This window comes from Dendropsophus ebraccatus, chromosome 6 (genome assembly GCF_027789765.1).
Source record: "Dendropsophus ebraccatus isolate aDenEbr1 chromosome 6, aDenEbr1.pat, whole genome shotgun sequence".
Taxonomy (NCBI): domain Eukaryota; kingdom Metazoa; phylum Chordata; class Amphibia; order Anura; family Hylidae; genus Dendropsophus; species Dendropsophus ebraccatus.
Genome location: NC_091459.1, coordinates 138623222 through 138637769, shown reverse-complemented (window position 1 = coordinate 138637769; position 14548 = coordinate 138623222). Strand labels below are relative to the sequence as shown.

The 14548-nt window shown below is 45.2% G+C and overlaps 1 protein-coding gene across 1 annotated transcript in view; it reads left to right on the top strand.

Annotated features, from left to right (window-relative positions):
* LOC138795298 (b(0,+)-type amino acid transporter 1-like) overlaps nt 1–14303 on the top strand; it is a 37731-nt gene extending 23428 nt beyond the window's left edge. The window contains exons 8-10 of the mRNA XM_069974288.1: nt 8248–8372; nt 9026–9113; nt 11706–14303. Coding sequence (XP_069830389.1) covers nt 8248–8372; nt 9026–9113; nt 11706–11936 — 444 coding nt within the window. The 3' untranslated portion in view covers nt 11937–14303. The remainder of the gene's footprint in view (nt 1–8247; nt 8373–9025; nt 9114–11705) is intronic.
* Nucleotides 14304–14548: the final 245 nt, after the last annotated feature.

Here is a 14548-nt window from a genome sequence, read left to right as displayed (position 1 = left end):
AAGCACAGGCAGATGGCGAGGTGTCTTGGCTGGTGGTTTGGACTGTAGCGCTGGTTCTCCTGTGTTTGCTCTTTCCCACTGAGCCCAGTGCTTTGCTTCCAGGTGACGCCACATGGCCGAGGTGGTCAAGTTGCTCTTCTCCAAGTCTCTACTTAGTTTGGAGTGACATAGAGTGCACACCGCACTCAGCTTGTCATCCGCGCAAACATTAAAAAACCTCCACACCAAAGAAATGCGTGACCTCAAGAGAGGAGCTTGGCGTGACTGGCTGCTTCGGAGAAAAGCTTCGGCCCTGGTGACTCTGGCCTGCCTTCAATGACTCATCTGTCCTCTACCTCTGGACATCCCTCTGCCTCTTTGCTCCTTTTTTGGTGCTGCGCGGGCCTCCACACCTCCATTACTTGCCCCACTGGACATCACCCCTTGCCAGGTCGGGTCGTTCACTTCATCGTCCAGCCCCTCCTCTTCTATCTCCTCACTCTGCTGTTCCTCCTGCACACTGGGCATGTCAATTGTTTGGCTTAACGGCAATTGGGTCTCCTCATCGTCAGTCCTCACGACTTCAGGTTGCCGGTCCACAACAGCAAAATCAACTGGACATGGCGAATGCTCCAAATTTTGTGCATTGCTACAGATATACTGTAATCTTCAGGTAGCTCCTGGGATTCATCAAGTATTTGAACACTGTCCAATTGGGGAAAAGGACCCGAAAAGAGCTCCTCGGAGGGGGCAAGGGTGGGATGACTATGATGGACTAATTGTGCAGGTTTGGAGACATGAGGGTCAGACTCTTGGCTAGCCTCGAGACTGGAGTGAGTGGATAAATGACTGGAAGCACTCTCCGCCATCCATCGTAACACTTGGTCACACTGATCGGGCCTCAACAGTTGTGTACCCCACCCCCTGCACAACTGTCCTATAAAGCTAGGGATGGTGGATGCATGGGATACTGGACGTCCCTCTGAAGCACGAGCTGTATCCCCCAATCACTTGACTGTGGCTTGAAACCCCAGCAGCATTTCAGTGTCCCTGTCAGTGTCGCTTTGCACTACACATTGTAGTAGCCGTGTCACGAGTGGCTGGGGGAAGATAAGACACAAGACAGTGGGCCCTAAATCTGACCCCACCCACTGTCACCTGCCTACTTGCCTCAGTCGACCCTAGGCGGTCGCGGACAACCACGAAGACAATCCCTATACTGTATACGTGCAGAACATAAAACGCAGACAGACAGACAAACAAAATGCGGAGAGTCAACTAGCCGAGTCAGGAACCAAACGAGCAACGCAGTACAAAATCAGAACCGAGCGGAGAATCAGGGGACAGGCAAAAGGTCAGAATCCAGGCAAGACAAAATGGAGAAGGATAGGACAGAATACAAGGGACTGGGGAGCTGGGATCAGGACAACTAATAGCCAGCGATAACCTGCTGGCCACACTGAAACTTTATACTGGACCAGGAGCCCGGACCAAAGGCTGATTGGTCCGGCCTCCTGAGTCCAGCCTCACTGCAGCTGTTGCACTGCAGGCTGAGCGGCCGGGCGACCTGTCACTCAGCCCGAGTGCAAAACACATCAGCTGCGTGCCGGCCCGCTAGCTGACGGTCACGTGACCCCACGGCGTCCCCGGTTGCTAGGGACGCCGTCGGGTCTCCGTGACGTCACTCGGCTCCGGCGGGCGGAGCAGCGGCGCGCTCCCGAGCCGACAGCCGGAGCCGAGCTGGAAGGAGACGCCGCTGGAGCCGGACAAGGTAAGTTCCTTACATTACCCCCTCCCCTATGAGGGGCCTCAGGACCCTTAGTAACAGGACCTGGTTTAGACGGGTTGTGCAAATGATATTGCCGAATGAGACGAGGTGCATGCATATCCCTACTTGCTACCCAAGTGCGCTCCTCTGGGCCAAATCCTCTCCAATGAACCAGATACTGTAAAGAACTCTGAACTCGGCGAGAATCCAGAATCCTCTCTACCTCATATTCAAGTTCACCCTGAATAATCAAAGGAGCAGGAGGAGCAGACGGTAACACGGGATTAATATATTTCTTTAACAGAGACTTATGGAAGACATCGTGAATTTTTAGACTCTTAGGCAACAGTAACTTAAACGAAACTGAGTTGACAACTTTTACTATGGCATAAGGACCAATATATTTAGGAGAAAGTTTACCAGATGGTGTTTTCAATCTCAAGTTTTTAGTAGAGAGCCATACCTTGTCACCTACCCTGTACTCAGGGCCAGATATACGTCTTTTGTCTGATTGTTTTTTACAATTTTCTTGGGCTTTAACCAGGTTCTGAAGAGCCTGGGCCCAAACTGTGCACAGTTTTCTGTAGATTTTTTCGGCGGATGGATTAATGGACTCGGCCGCATGTACAGAAGAACAACGAGGATTAAACCCAAAATTACAAAAAAATGGTGACATTTTGAGAGACTGACTTTCACGATTATTCAGGGCAAACTCTGCCAAAGACAGGTATTCTCTCCATTTCTCCTGTGACCCTGCAACAAAACATCTCAAGAACTGCTCCAGTGACTGGTTAACCCTTTCCGTCTGACCATTGGACTGCGGATGGAAAGCTGAAGAAAAGGACAAGGATATGCCCAGGCGACCACAAAACTCCCTCCAGAATTTAGACACAAATTGTACTCCCCTGTCAGAAACAATATTCTCTGGTACACCATGTAAACGTAAGATATGATTAATAAAAAGAGAAGCCAAGGTACGAGCATTAGGAAGCTTGCTGAGAGGAATTAAATGGCACATCTTAGAGAACCTATCAACCACCACCCAAATCACAGTTTTACCCTTAGAGGGTGGTAAATCAGTTATGAAGTCCATTGAGATGTGGGTCCACGGTCTAGCAGGTACCGGTAGGGGTTGGAGAAGTCCCTCGGGTAATCTGCGAGGAACCTTGGACCTGGCGCAAATCTCACAAGCCTCCACAAACAGCTTAGTATCTCTGACCCAAGATGGCCACCAATAATGACGAGATAATAAATACTTAGTACCAGCAATACCTGGATGACCTGCCAAAACTGAACAATGTGTTTCTTCCAGGACTCTCAAACGAAGATTTGGGGGAACAAACAGTTTGTTCTCCGGGGTATTTCTAGGCGCCATAGATTGAGACTGGACGACTTGGGCAGCCAGATCGGGCTGCAGTATAGCCACCACCACCCCCGGAGATAAGATGGTTTCAGACTCCTTTATGGGGACTTCATTGACGTCGAAACTACGAGATAAAGCATCTGCCCTTACATTTTTGGAACCCGGTCTGAAGGTGATTTCAAAGTTAAACCGTGTGAAAAAGAGTGCCCATCTGGCCTGTCGTGGAGTAAGACGCTTAGCTTTATCTAAATAAACAAGGTTTTTGTGGTCGGTTAAAACCTTAACTTTGTGTTTAGCCCCCTCTAGAAAGTGCCTCCATTCATCGAACGCCCACTTAATGGCAAGGAGTTCCCTATTGCCTATATCATAGTTGCATTCTGCTTTGGAGAACTTTCTAGAGAAATAGGCAATGGGTCGGAGATTGGTGAGAGTTTCAGGACCCTGTGAAAGAACAGCCCCCACCCCTACCTCTGAGGCATCCACCTCGACAATAAAAGGTTGCTCAAAGTCAGGTTGAATCAACACCGGAGCTACAGAAAAACATCTTTTAAGTTTGTCAAATGCCAGAATGGCTTCAGGAGTCCAGTTATCCACATCAGCTCCCTTTCTGGTAAGATCTGTTAAGGGCTTAGCAATCACTGAAAACCCCTTAATAAATTTTCTGTAATAGTTAGCAAATCCCAAAAATCTCTGTAAAGCTTTAAGATTCCTTGGGCGCTCCCACTTGGTAATGGCCGTCACCTTAAGGGGATCCATCCCAAAAGAACTAGGGGTGATTTTATATCCCAAAAAAGAGACCTCCTGAACACCAAACTGGCACTTTGACAATTTAGCAAACAAATGGTTAAGTCTTAGGAGTTCCATAACCTTACGAACATGACCAACATGCGAAGACCAATCTGGAGAGAAAATCAGGATATCATCCAGGTATACCACTAAAAAACGTCCCAGGTAGTCGCGAAAAACATCGTTAACAAAACGTTGAAAAACTGCAGGTGCATTACACAACCCGAAGGGCATGACAAGGTATTCGAAGTGTCCTTCGGGGGTATTGAAGGCAGTTTTCCATTCATCGCCCTCCTTTATACGAATCAAATTATAGGCCCCCCGGAGGTCAATTTTGGAGAACCACCGGGCCCCTACAATCTGATCAAACAAATTAGGAATCAGAGGGAGAGGATGTTGATTTTTAATCGTGATTTTATTTAATTCCCGATACAATTCTTATCGAGTGGTACCTGTGCGCCTGAGTGACCCCCTCGATAGTCACTCAGGCGCTGGAGTTTTCCGACGATGTTCCAGGCCTGGAGGTACATTCCCGCACCCGGTGTCCAGCTTTGCCGCAGTATAAGCAAAGATTATGCTGCATCCGATGGGCTCGTCTAGTTCTTGTATCGGTGGCGCCAATTTGCATAGGTTCCTCCGGTGGTGGCAGCAGGGAAGAGGGGTTTTTAGGAAAAGACACAGGAGAGAAAGAGGTACTACAGGGTTCAGAGGTGCACTTCTCCCTTCGTCTGTCACGCATCCGGCGGTCTACCCTAATGGCTAACGTCATTGTCTCTTCTAACGTTTCAGGGGGAGGATAAGCTATTAACAGGTCCTTCAACTGGTCAGAGAGACCCACCCGGAACTGGTAGCGCAGAGCGGAGTCGTTCCAACCAGATGGGATACACCACTGGCGGAACTCTGCGCAATAATCTTCCACTGGTCTTTTCCCCTGTTTTAGGGACGTCAATTGTCGCTCGGCCACTGCAGTCCTGTCAGGGTCATCGTACAATAGTCCCAATGCCGAAAAGAAAAAGTCCACAGAAGTTAGTTCTATGGCGTTAGGAGGGAGAGAGAATGCCCACTCTTGTGGGGGACCCTGCAGGAGGGACATGATTATTCCCACTCTTTGGGCCTCATCTCCTGACGAACGGGGACGCAGTCGAAAAAACAACCGACACCCTTCTCTGAAGGTTCGAAAACTCTTTCTATCCCCCTTAAATTTTTCCGGGAGTTGTACAGGCGGTTCAGGGGGAGAGGGCGTGGTCATCGTAACCTGTCGAGGAGCAGCCTCCTGCTCCTGAACCCGTTCAGCGAGATTCTGAACCAATGTGTTCAGATTCTGCATCTGTTCCACTAGTGCCTTCATAGGATCCATGATAACAAATCGTTGGCACACGTCACACAAAATTTTTGGGCTGGCTATTCTGTCACGAGTGGCTGGGGGAAGATAAGACACAAGACAGTGGGCCCTAAATCTGACCCCACCCACTGTCACCTGCCTACTTGCCTCAGTCGACCCTAGGCGGTCGCGGACAACCACGAAGACAATCCCTATACTGTATACGTGCAGAACATAAAACGCAGACAGACAGACAAACAAAATGCGGAGAGTCAACTAGCCGAGTCAGGAACCAAACGAGCAACGCAGTACAAAATCAGAACCGAGCGGAGAATCAGGGGACAGGCAAAAGGTCAGAATCCAGGCAAGACAAAATGGAGAAGGATAGGACAGAATACAAGGGACTGGGGAGCTGGGATCAGGACAACTAATAGCCAGCGATAACCTGCTGGCCACACTGAAACTTTATACTGGACCAGGAGCCCGGACCAAAGGCTGATTGGTCCGGCCTCCTGAGTCCAGCCTCACTGCAGCTGTTGCACTGCAGGCTGAGCGGCCGGGCGACCTGTCACTCAGCCCGAGTGCAAAACACATCAGCTGCGTGCCGGCCCGCCAGCTGACGGTCACGTGACCCCACGGCGTCCCCGGTTGCTAGGGACGCCGTCGGGTCTCCGTGACGTCACTCGGCTCCGGCGGGCGGAGCAGCGGCGCGCTCCCAAGCCGACAGCCAGAGCCGAGCTGGAAGGAGACGCCGCTGGAGCCGGACAAGGTAAGTTCCTTACAAGCCGTTTAACTTTTTTCAATACAATTTAGCTATACCAGATCGTTTTTAATTTATCCCACACTAACAGTATACAGCCGTATACCGGATATAGAATTGTTTTTACAACAATAGAAATAAAGGGCTATTCAATGCCTTCACAGGACGCAGACTGCGCAAATCAGTAGTGGTAAGATAGGAGGTATTATCCCACACTTACAGTATACAGCCGTATACCGGATATAGAATTGTTTTTACAACAATTAAATAAAGGGCTGGTCAACGCCTTCACAGGACGCAGACTGCACAAATCAGTAGTAGCAAGATAAGAGGTACTATCCCACATTTACAGTATACAGCCGTATACGGGATATATAATTGTTTTTACAACAATTGAAATAAAGGGCTGGTCAACGCCTTCACAGGACGCAGACTGTGCAAATCAGTAGTAGCAAGATAAGAGGTATTATACCATACTTACAGTATACAGCCCTATACCGAATATAGTATTGATTTTAAAAATAATAGAATGAAATAGCTGGTCAAGTCTTTGACAGGACGCAGTCTGCGCAAACCAGTAGTAGCAAGATAACAGCTATTATGCCACACACAGAGTATACAGCCGTATACCGGATATCGTATTGATTTTTTAAATAATAGAATGAAATAGCTGGTCAAGTCTTTGACAGGACGCAGTCTGTGCAAACCAGTAGTAGCAAGATAACAGCTATTATGCCACACACAGAGTATACATCCGTAATACTGGATATGGTATTGATTTTAAAAATAATAGAATGAAATAGCTGGTCAGGTCTTTGACAGGACGCAGTCTGTGCAAACCAGTAGTAGCAAGATAAGAGGTATTATGCCACACACAGTGTGTCTGAACACACTGCCTGTCTAACAACAGCTTCTAAATCAGTTTGTTTTTTATAGCTTTAGCCCTAACAAGGGCTTTTGGGGGTCCCTTCCTTCCTAACTACACCTAAAAGCTTCCTCTCCCTGGTATACAGCATTGTCCCTCTCTAGCTCCAACCAGAAAGCGACACGAATCTCAAATGACTATTCTAAGATTCAGGAAGTCATATGGTTTAGCCAGCAAATCACAGTTAGAGGTTTTTTTAACGTCTTGCCTATTCCTAGTACTTGTCCCTCCCCCTGCATGTTTATTGGCTGGAAAAAAGCGCCAGGGGAAGTGGGAGGGCGAATCGAATTTTTAATGCGTTTTTGCTCTAATGTTTGACTACAATCGAATAGCTCAAATAGCGTACTATTCGATCGAATACTATTCGCTCATTTCTAGATATATACAATTTATACAATGAAAATAAATTTGTTAAATAGTTGAATGATTTTTTCCCTCTAAAGTGGTGACTTTCTAAAGGACTTATGTTTATAAGATGGCCTCCTCCGGCGTCATTTATCATTATTTGCGCCTGCTCGCAGTTGTAAATCATGATCCAAATCTACACCAGCTGGAAGCAGGTGTAAATTTGGTACGTTGGGCGCAGGATCAGGCGCCTGGCTAAGAAAAAGGGGACCTGGCCTAATTTAAGACCGATGTACGAGTATGGTGGTCTAGATAAATCCCCCCCATGTGTAATAGCGATGTGCAGCTGACGGCTAACGATTAAATAAACTGTTAATATATTACCTCTCCACACTTCGAGTCATGGCTCCGTGAAGAAAGCAGAGGGCAAGAGAAGACCAGGAGCATTGAGAGGTAATGTGTAACAGTTTAGGGCAAGGGCTACACATATATATATAGATATAAATATATATATATATATATATATATATATATATATACAACCCTTTTACAACCCTATTACACCAATCGATTATTGGCCGATAATCATTTGGAAGTGTTAAAAAGCAATGATCTTTGTCTTTGATATGCCCCTGTCTGTTCTATGGAGAGGGGAGGGGGGAGGAGGGAGGGGGGAGATTAGTTGGCAGCAGAGAGCAGAGAACATAGGATTACACAGCGGGACCTGTGTGAAAGCTGCTATTCAGAGGTCAGAGAGGTCAGTGCTGACTCCAGAGGAGATAGCCCAGTGGTGTAGCTGTAAATTAACTCTTTGTTGTCCTGTTTTGGTGCCTCATCTCCGACACTCCTCCCCTCTCCATAGAGAACAATTAAGACAGGGGGGAGAGCTTCAAACGGCTTTCTCATTATAAAAATGCTTTTTTCGGCGAATAAACCCAATTACAAAGTTTCTTAAAATTGCCTAATGACTATTTTTGATTTTGACTATTTTTTGTTCCAGCCTGACACCCTATCCATGGTCCACGTGCAATACCTAACTCCATCTCCTGCCCTCATCTTCACCTGTATCATCTCCATATTAATGATCATTCCAGGAGATTTCAGTAGTATTGTCAACTACAGCGGGTATGTGCATGTTCTTATTGTATATAGAAAGGGGACTGTCCGCTCGCTACCATGTGTGTTTAATAAAGCTTATATGAGCATCTTTTCCTAGAACTTTGCAAAATCCCCTTCCTCTGTTATTCCTCCTGGAAATATATTGACAATTGGCTGTTACCATGCACTTTGCAAATATGACGTGTCCCTATACAGTCTCAAAACTGCCAGCACTGATAGGACAGAATCGCTACCTGTTTTTAAAGGGGAATCACATTCTAATGAGCTCCTTAAAGGGGTACTCCAGCAAAAAGCAACTAGTGCCAGAAAATTGTAATTTACTTCTATTAAAAAATCTCAAGTATTCAAGCACTTATCAGCTGTTGTATGTCCTGCAGGAAGTGGTGTTTTTTATTTATCTGAAACAGTGCTCTCTGCTGCCACCTCTTTCCATGTCAGGAACTGCCTAGAGCAGGAGAGGTTTATAGTAAGCCTGATACTTATTACTCAGAAACCTACAAGAGACAGCAGTGACGCCAGACCTTCCTGGGTCAGGTGACTGTGTGAATAAACATAGTAACATAGGTTCCCCTGCAGTCTGATGTAATGACCCCAGACAGCACACACAGATATATTCTTTGCTTCACAAATAACTTCTATTATATATTGTTTGCTGTCAGCTTCACGACCTGGCTGTTCTACGGTCTTACAACCTTTGGCCTCATATGTATGAAGATTAAAAAGCCGGATATCCCCAGACCGTACAAGGCAAGTATACCATGATTTTACTTCTTTTCCATTTCTAATGGGGAAGGGAGGGGGGTCTTATTAAGGACAATGCCAGACTGATGTATGAATACATATATACCATGCTACTCTCTGTGGGAGAAAGTATGCCAATCCTGACACAGTAACTTTCCATTTTAAGGCTATGTTCACACTACGTAAAATAACGGCCGTTGTTTTGAGGCCAAAACAACGGCCGTAGAATTACTATCGTACGGGCTAGTCGTGAAACTACAGCCGTTGTTTAATTTTGATTCCTAGCATGATTATAAACGGGATGAAAACAGGTCATTTACTGCGCCCAGCCCGAGAAACCACTTTTTACATCAAAATCAAGTTTAAGTCGGCAGATATAAGTTTTACGTTCGCGGCCGCATTGAAATCCACGGCCGTTGTTGCAGTATTACCGGCCGGAAATAATTGACATGTTCATTTTTCACGGGGCCGTATAAACAACGGCCGTTATCTGATACGTAGTGTGAATTCAACGGCCGTAGTTACATTGCATTGCAGTCATTATAGGGAACCTCAAAACAACGGCCGTAGTTTTGCGGCGTGGACAACGGCCGTTATTTTACGTAGTGTGAACATAGCCTAAGAGAGATTCTGCCTTAGCTAAGACATGCATGCACGCTCCCTCCACCATCCTTTCCAGCTTTAAGAGCAGGGCTCCTCTGCCAACACTGAATCCTGCATGTCAATTGGTCAAGGCAGGGTGTAACGCCAGTGGGTGACTGTCACTTACTGCTGCCAGTTTCTGACTCTCCGATGCAACCTCAAGCCTTCTCATCTCTCCCGGCCGCATGCGGCTGCCTCTCCTGTCACTTTCCTGACTGCCTCCCTGCTTACTTCTCTGCACCTTCCTGTTCCTATGGGGCCCACATGCAGCCACTTCCACTTATTGTATGGATGTAAACCTCTAATTCTTCCTTCACCAATCCCAGGCCCATCAGTACCTATTTAAGTGTGTTCTAATCCTGATCTTTAGCAGTTTAAAGTTGGCCAAGGTCCCTAAGAAACTAGACCCTACCTGACCACTAGTTGCAGACATAGTCGGGGAACAGAAGCATAACCTAAAACTTCAATGCAACAATAGTATAAATTACGTAATGTAGGGCCTGACCTTGTCACATGTGATTGGGCTTTCCTCTTCCCTACCAATGCTACATCCGTCCATGGGTGAACCTTACCAGGAAACAGCCATGGGACATCTCACATCCTCAGCAATGGGACACCTCACATCCTCAGTGCTCCTCCACCAACCAACAACGCCTCTTTAATACTTTCCTGGAGGCCCAAGTTAAAAATGACCAGGTCAATGTCCATTAAGTGGGCATATTAGGCTTGAACAATTCATTTGCACCCTCCTTCAAGTAAATTGTGGTGGACCACAACATCCTCTATTGTACAGAACTATTGTGCATCTTTGATGACTGGTGCTGAGCCCCTAGACCGGTTAGCTCTGAACAAATCAGTTTCTCTCCAGGCCCTAACAAGGGCCTTTTTCATTTTCTTCAGTAGGTTCCTCTGTGAGACTTTTCCCCATATCCCCCCAAGATGTACCATCATCCCATCCGGTGCCACCACAAGCTGTTTCAACTACACCAGTTCCGCCCACAATGTCCGTCATGACATGCCCGCTAGCTTAGCCCCCATAGCCCTACCTGGGCCATGGAGAAACCAACTTCTACCTCCAGGAGATCTGCACCCAATTGCCCTGCTTCTTCTTCAATACCAATATGAACTGTAACTTTGCAAGGGGAAACCATCGCCATGAATTAGCCATGATAACGTTGCTTCTCTGGGCCTCATCTCCATAAAGGTCCTAGCTACAGTTGTTGGGCAAATGGCCCCTTTAAGGTCGAAATAAAATTTTAAGAGATTACCATTCATAAAATGATAGGTCTTAGACTTTTGCAAAATGATCCATACCCTTTCTGGGAATTTGTTTAGAGACTACATTCGAATGGAGTGGTAGTCCTCCCATGTGAATTGCTGACCCATTCATTTTGTATGGGAGCTGGGGAGACAGCCGAGTACAGCATTATTCTAACGGGGGGCTCATTTCATGGGGTGCCACAGCAGTCCGACCCCTGCCTGTAATCATCTAGTTATAACATTCTAATATGGAAAAAAACCTTTAATCCCTCTGATTGGTGATTGTAATGCAATGTATGTATAGATATTAGAAAAAAGGATGATGGCTGAACAACTATTTGTATGGTGAACTATAGTTTTGCCGATTCAGACATTCAAATTTTCACCCACAGTTGTTCAAACTGATCGATGACAACGGGCAACAATCTTTTGAACGGGTGAACAATCTTTCACCATTATTGCCCAGAAAGATCATTGGTGTAATGGCCCTTTTCACCAAACACAATCAAGTTCTGTCTTCTTCTTCCCAATGAAAAAACTATTTCTTGTTAACAATTGTTTGTCTGAAATAATGTATGGTCACCTTACCTACACTTATCTTTATGAACAATGAGCACTCTACTTTCATAATGCTACATTGCTTTATTGTCTTTCCACGTCAGTCATATGGTAACCAGTATCCTCTTTGTCTTCTAGGTTCCAATCATCATCCCTGTGATAGTGCTTATTGCCTCCATATACCTGGTGTTGGCCCCGGTTATTGACACCCCCCAGATGGAGTACCTCTATGTTACTTTCTTTATCCTCAGTGGAGTATTCCTTTACATTCCGGTCATCCACTATAAATGGTCTCCGGGCTGGTTCCGTTCTGTCACGCTCCATCTTCAGCTCCTGCTGCAAGTTGCTCCGGCTGATAAAAATGACTGACGTTAGGTTCCTTTTTAATGAATAGTGACATTATGTGCTTAATTCTTCCAGTAATGTAGCTCAATTGGTTTCATGTTTAATCGGTTCTTTATGCTCAACGCTGTAGGTTTCTTTTTTCCAATGATGATCATGGCCCATGGCAGATTAGGTAGACTATAGGTCCTTGGCTGTTTCCCAAATTTCAAGGGGAGGCCACGTGGCAAACTCTGCATGAAGTTCTGCCTCTCCCATAGACTCAATGATATTCTAAAGGTCAATCCGCCATCCATCCATCCATCCAAAAAAATCCATCCATCCAAAATCCAAAACATGTCAGTTTGCTGCAGGCCGCTATTCTTTGAACCTGTCAGTTCACACAATGGAGTGTGCGTCTCTGGCCGCACGCTCCATTGTGTGCAGTGGGGAATTCAGATGCGGGCGCACACAGGTGCGTCCGCATCCGAATTCTGCAGAAGTGAAGATCATCCGGCTGGTACTGCAGTACCGGCCGGGATGATCTTCTCTGACACCGGCTGTTCTGTGACCCGGCCGCGTCACAAAGCGGCCAGTGTCTAACGCCATGTGAACATAGCCTGATCTTGTTTCAGAAGCTCAAGTAGCCAATGATTTACACAGCAGCCATTAGAGTGATGGCTGGGGATTTCTGTTGTAGAATTAATCAAACAAGGTATTTGTTCCGCTATGGGTTCGTGTTTATTACTTTTTGGTATTGAATGCCACATTATGTTTCTCTCTTTTTGTTATTTTCTCATAAATGAAAATGCTGAACATTCAAGGGGTAAAAGAAATGACAGAGGTAGGGAATGGTGTTTGTAGGGCTTTAAATTATAAGGAACCTGCATTAGAACACTGATTATAATCGTCCTCTGTGGTCATCGCATATATGTGGCATGTGTTTATGGTGTGCGCAGTGCATGTCCTCCATTAGTTCAGCAGGAAGGTGGTGCAGGCTCCTATGGGTCTAGTTAGTGGACAAATATACAGCATGCAACCTGCGTGTGTGCAGCTACAGAGCTGTTGTCCACATAGTCCCACAAAAAGCCTGAACTTACTTAAAAGGCCTATGGAAATCTGGATAAACATGATGTATAGTAGAAGTTAAGCCAGCTACGCTTTGGCTGTCCGAATTGTGGGAATTGTAATTTTGCAACAGCTGGAGGGCTTTGTTTAATGATGTACTCAAAATCTGTACAAAGTGAATTTTAGTTATTGTCACTCTAGCCTATGGCCAGGAGGTGGCGCCATTGTATGAAGAATTGAGGTATGCATGCACCCATAGATGAAATGACTTGTCAAATGCCTTATCATTTAGAACTGATTTTGTGAACCACAAGCAGATTATGGCCATTATCACATTATAAAGCACATAAGGCCGTGTGATACCTGTTACCACTATCTATATCTGTGTTCCCCAACCTATGGCCTTCCAGCAGTTGAAAAACTACAACCCGCATAATGCCGAGGCAGATACTTTGTCTCTGTTTTCTGTGAATCCCCATAAAAACCTATGCTGTTCCGGACAGTTCCTGTCTCAGCCAGAGATGTCAACAGAGAGCACTGTGTCAGACTGAAAATAAAACATTTCCTGCATGACATACAGCAGCTAATAAGTATGGGAAGACTTGAGATTTTTTTATAGAAGTAAATTACAAATCTATATAACTTTCTGACACCAGTTGATTTGAAAGAAAAAGATTTTCGCTGGACAACCCCTGTAAGTTTTATGCATTTCCGATTGCACATTATTTCTTTTTCAGGGTTCACACAGAGTATTTTGGGCCTCATTTTGGTCAATAGTTTTACCGTGAGAGAGAAAAATTGAAAGATTTATACCTGTTATGATAAGAATTTGCAGAGAATGTTTGTCTTTTTCTGTTGCCACCACTAGGGGGCTCTGAACTCTTCCTAGAAGTGACTGCTGGCTGCCAGATTAATTTTGCATTGTGAATGAAAGCTGTACGGGATGTGATTTATAAATGTACATATGCCAATAGTTTGAGATAAATACATTAAAACATATGGTGGTTAAAGTGAGTGCAGCTGCAAATAATTGCAACTTAAAGTTATTTATAAAATTCTCCACTTTTCTAAAAAGTGTTGAAAAAGGTCCAGCCTGGCATTGTTTTATCTGTAGGGTCTATACCCCATTAATAAATATCTTACCCACTGCACTGTGTATGAATGTTAACAGAAGTCTTCCTGTAAAATTATGATGAACACTAACTTAACCCTTTAAGGACGGAGCCAATTTTCGTTTTTGCATTTTTGTTTTTTCCTCCTTGTGTTTAAAAGGCCATAGCACTTGAATTTTTCCACCTAGAAACCCACATGAGCCCTTATTTTTTGCGTCACTAATTGTACTTTGCAATGACAGGCTGAATTTTTGCATAAAGTACATTGCGAAACCAGAAAAAAATTCAAAGTGTGGTGAAATCGAAAAAAAAACAGCGCATTTCTTTTATTTGGGGGGTATGTGTTTTTTCGCCATTCGCCCTGGGGTAAAACTGACTTGTTATGCATGTTCCTCAAGTAGTTACGATTACAATGATATATAACATGTATAACTTATATTGTATCTGATGGCCTGTAAAAAATTCAAACCATTGTTAACA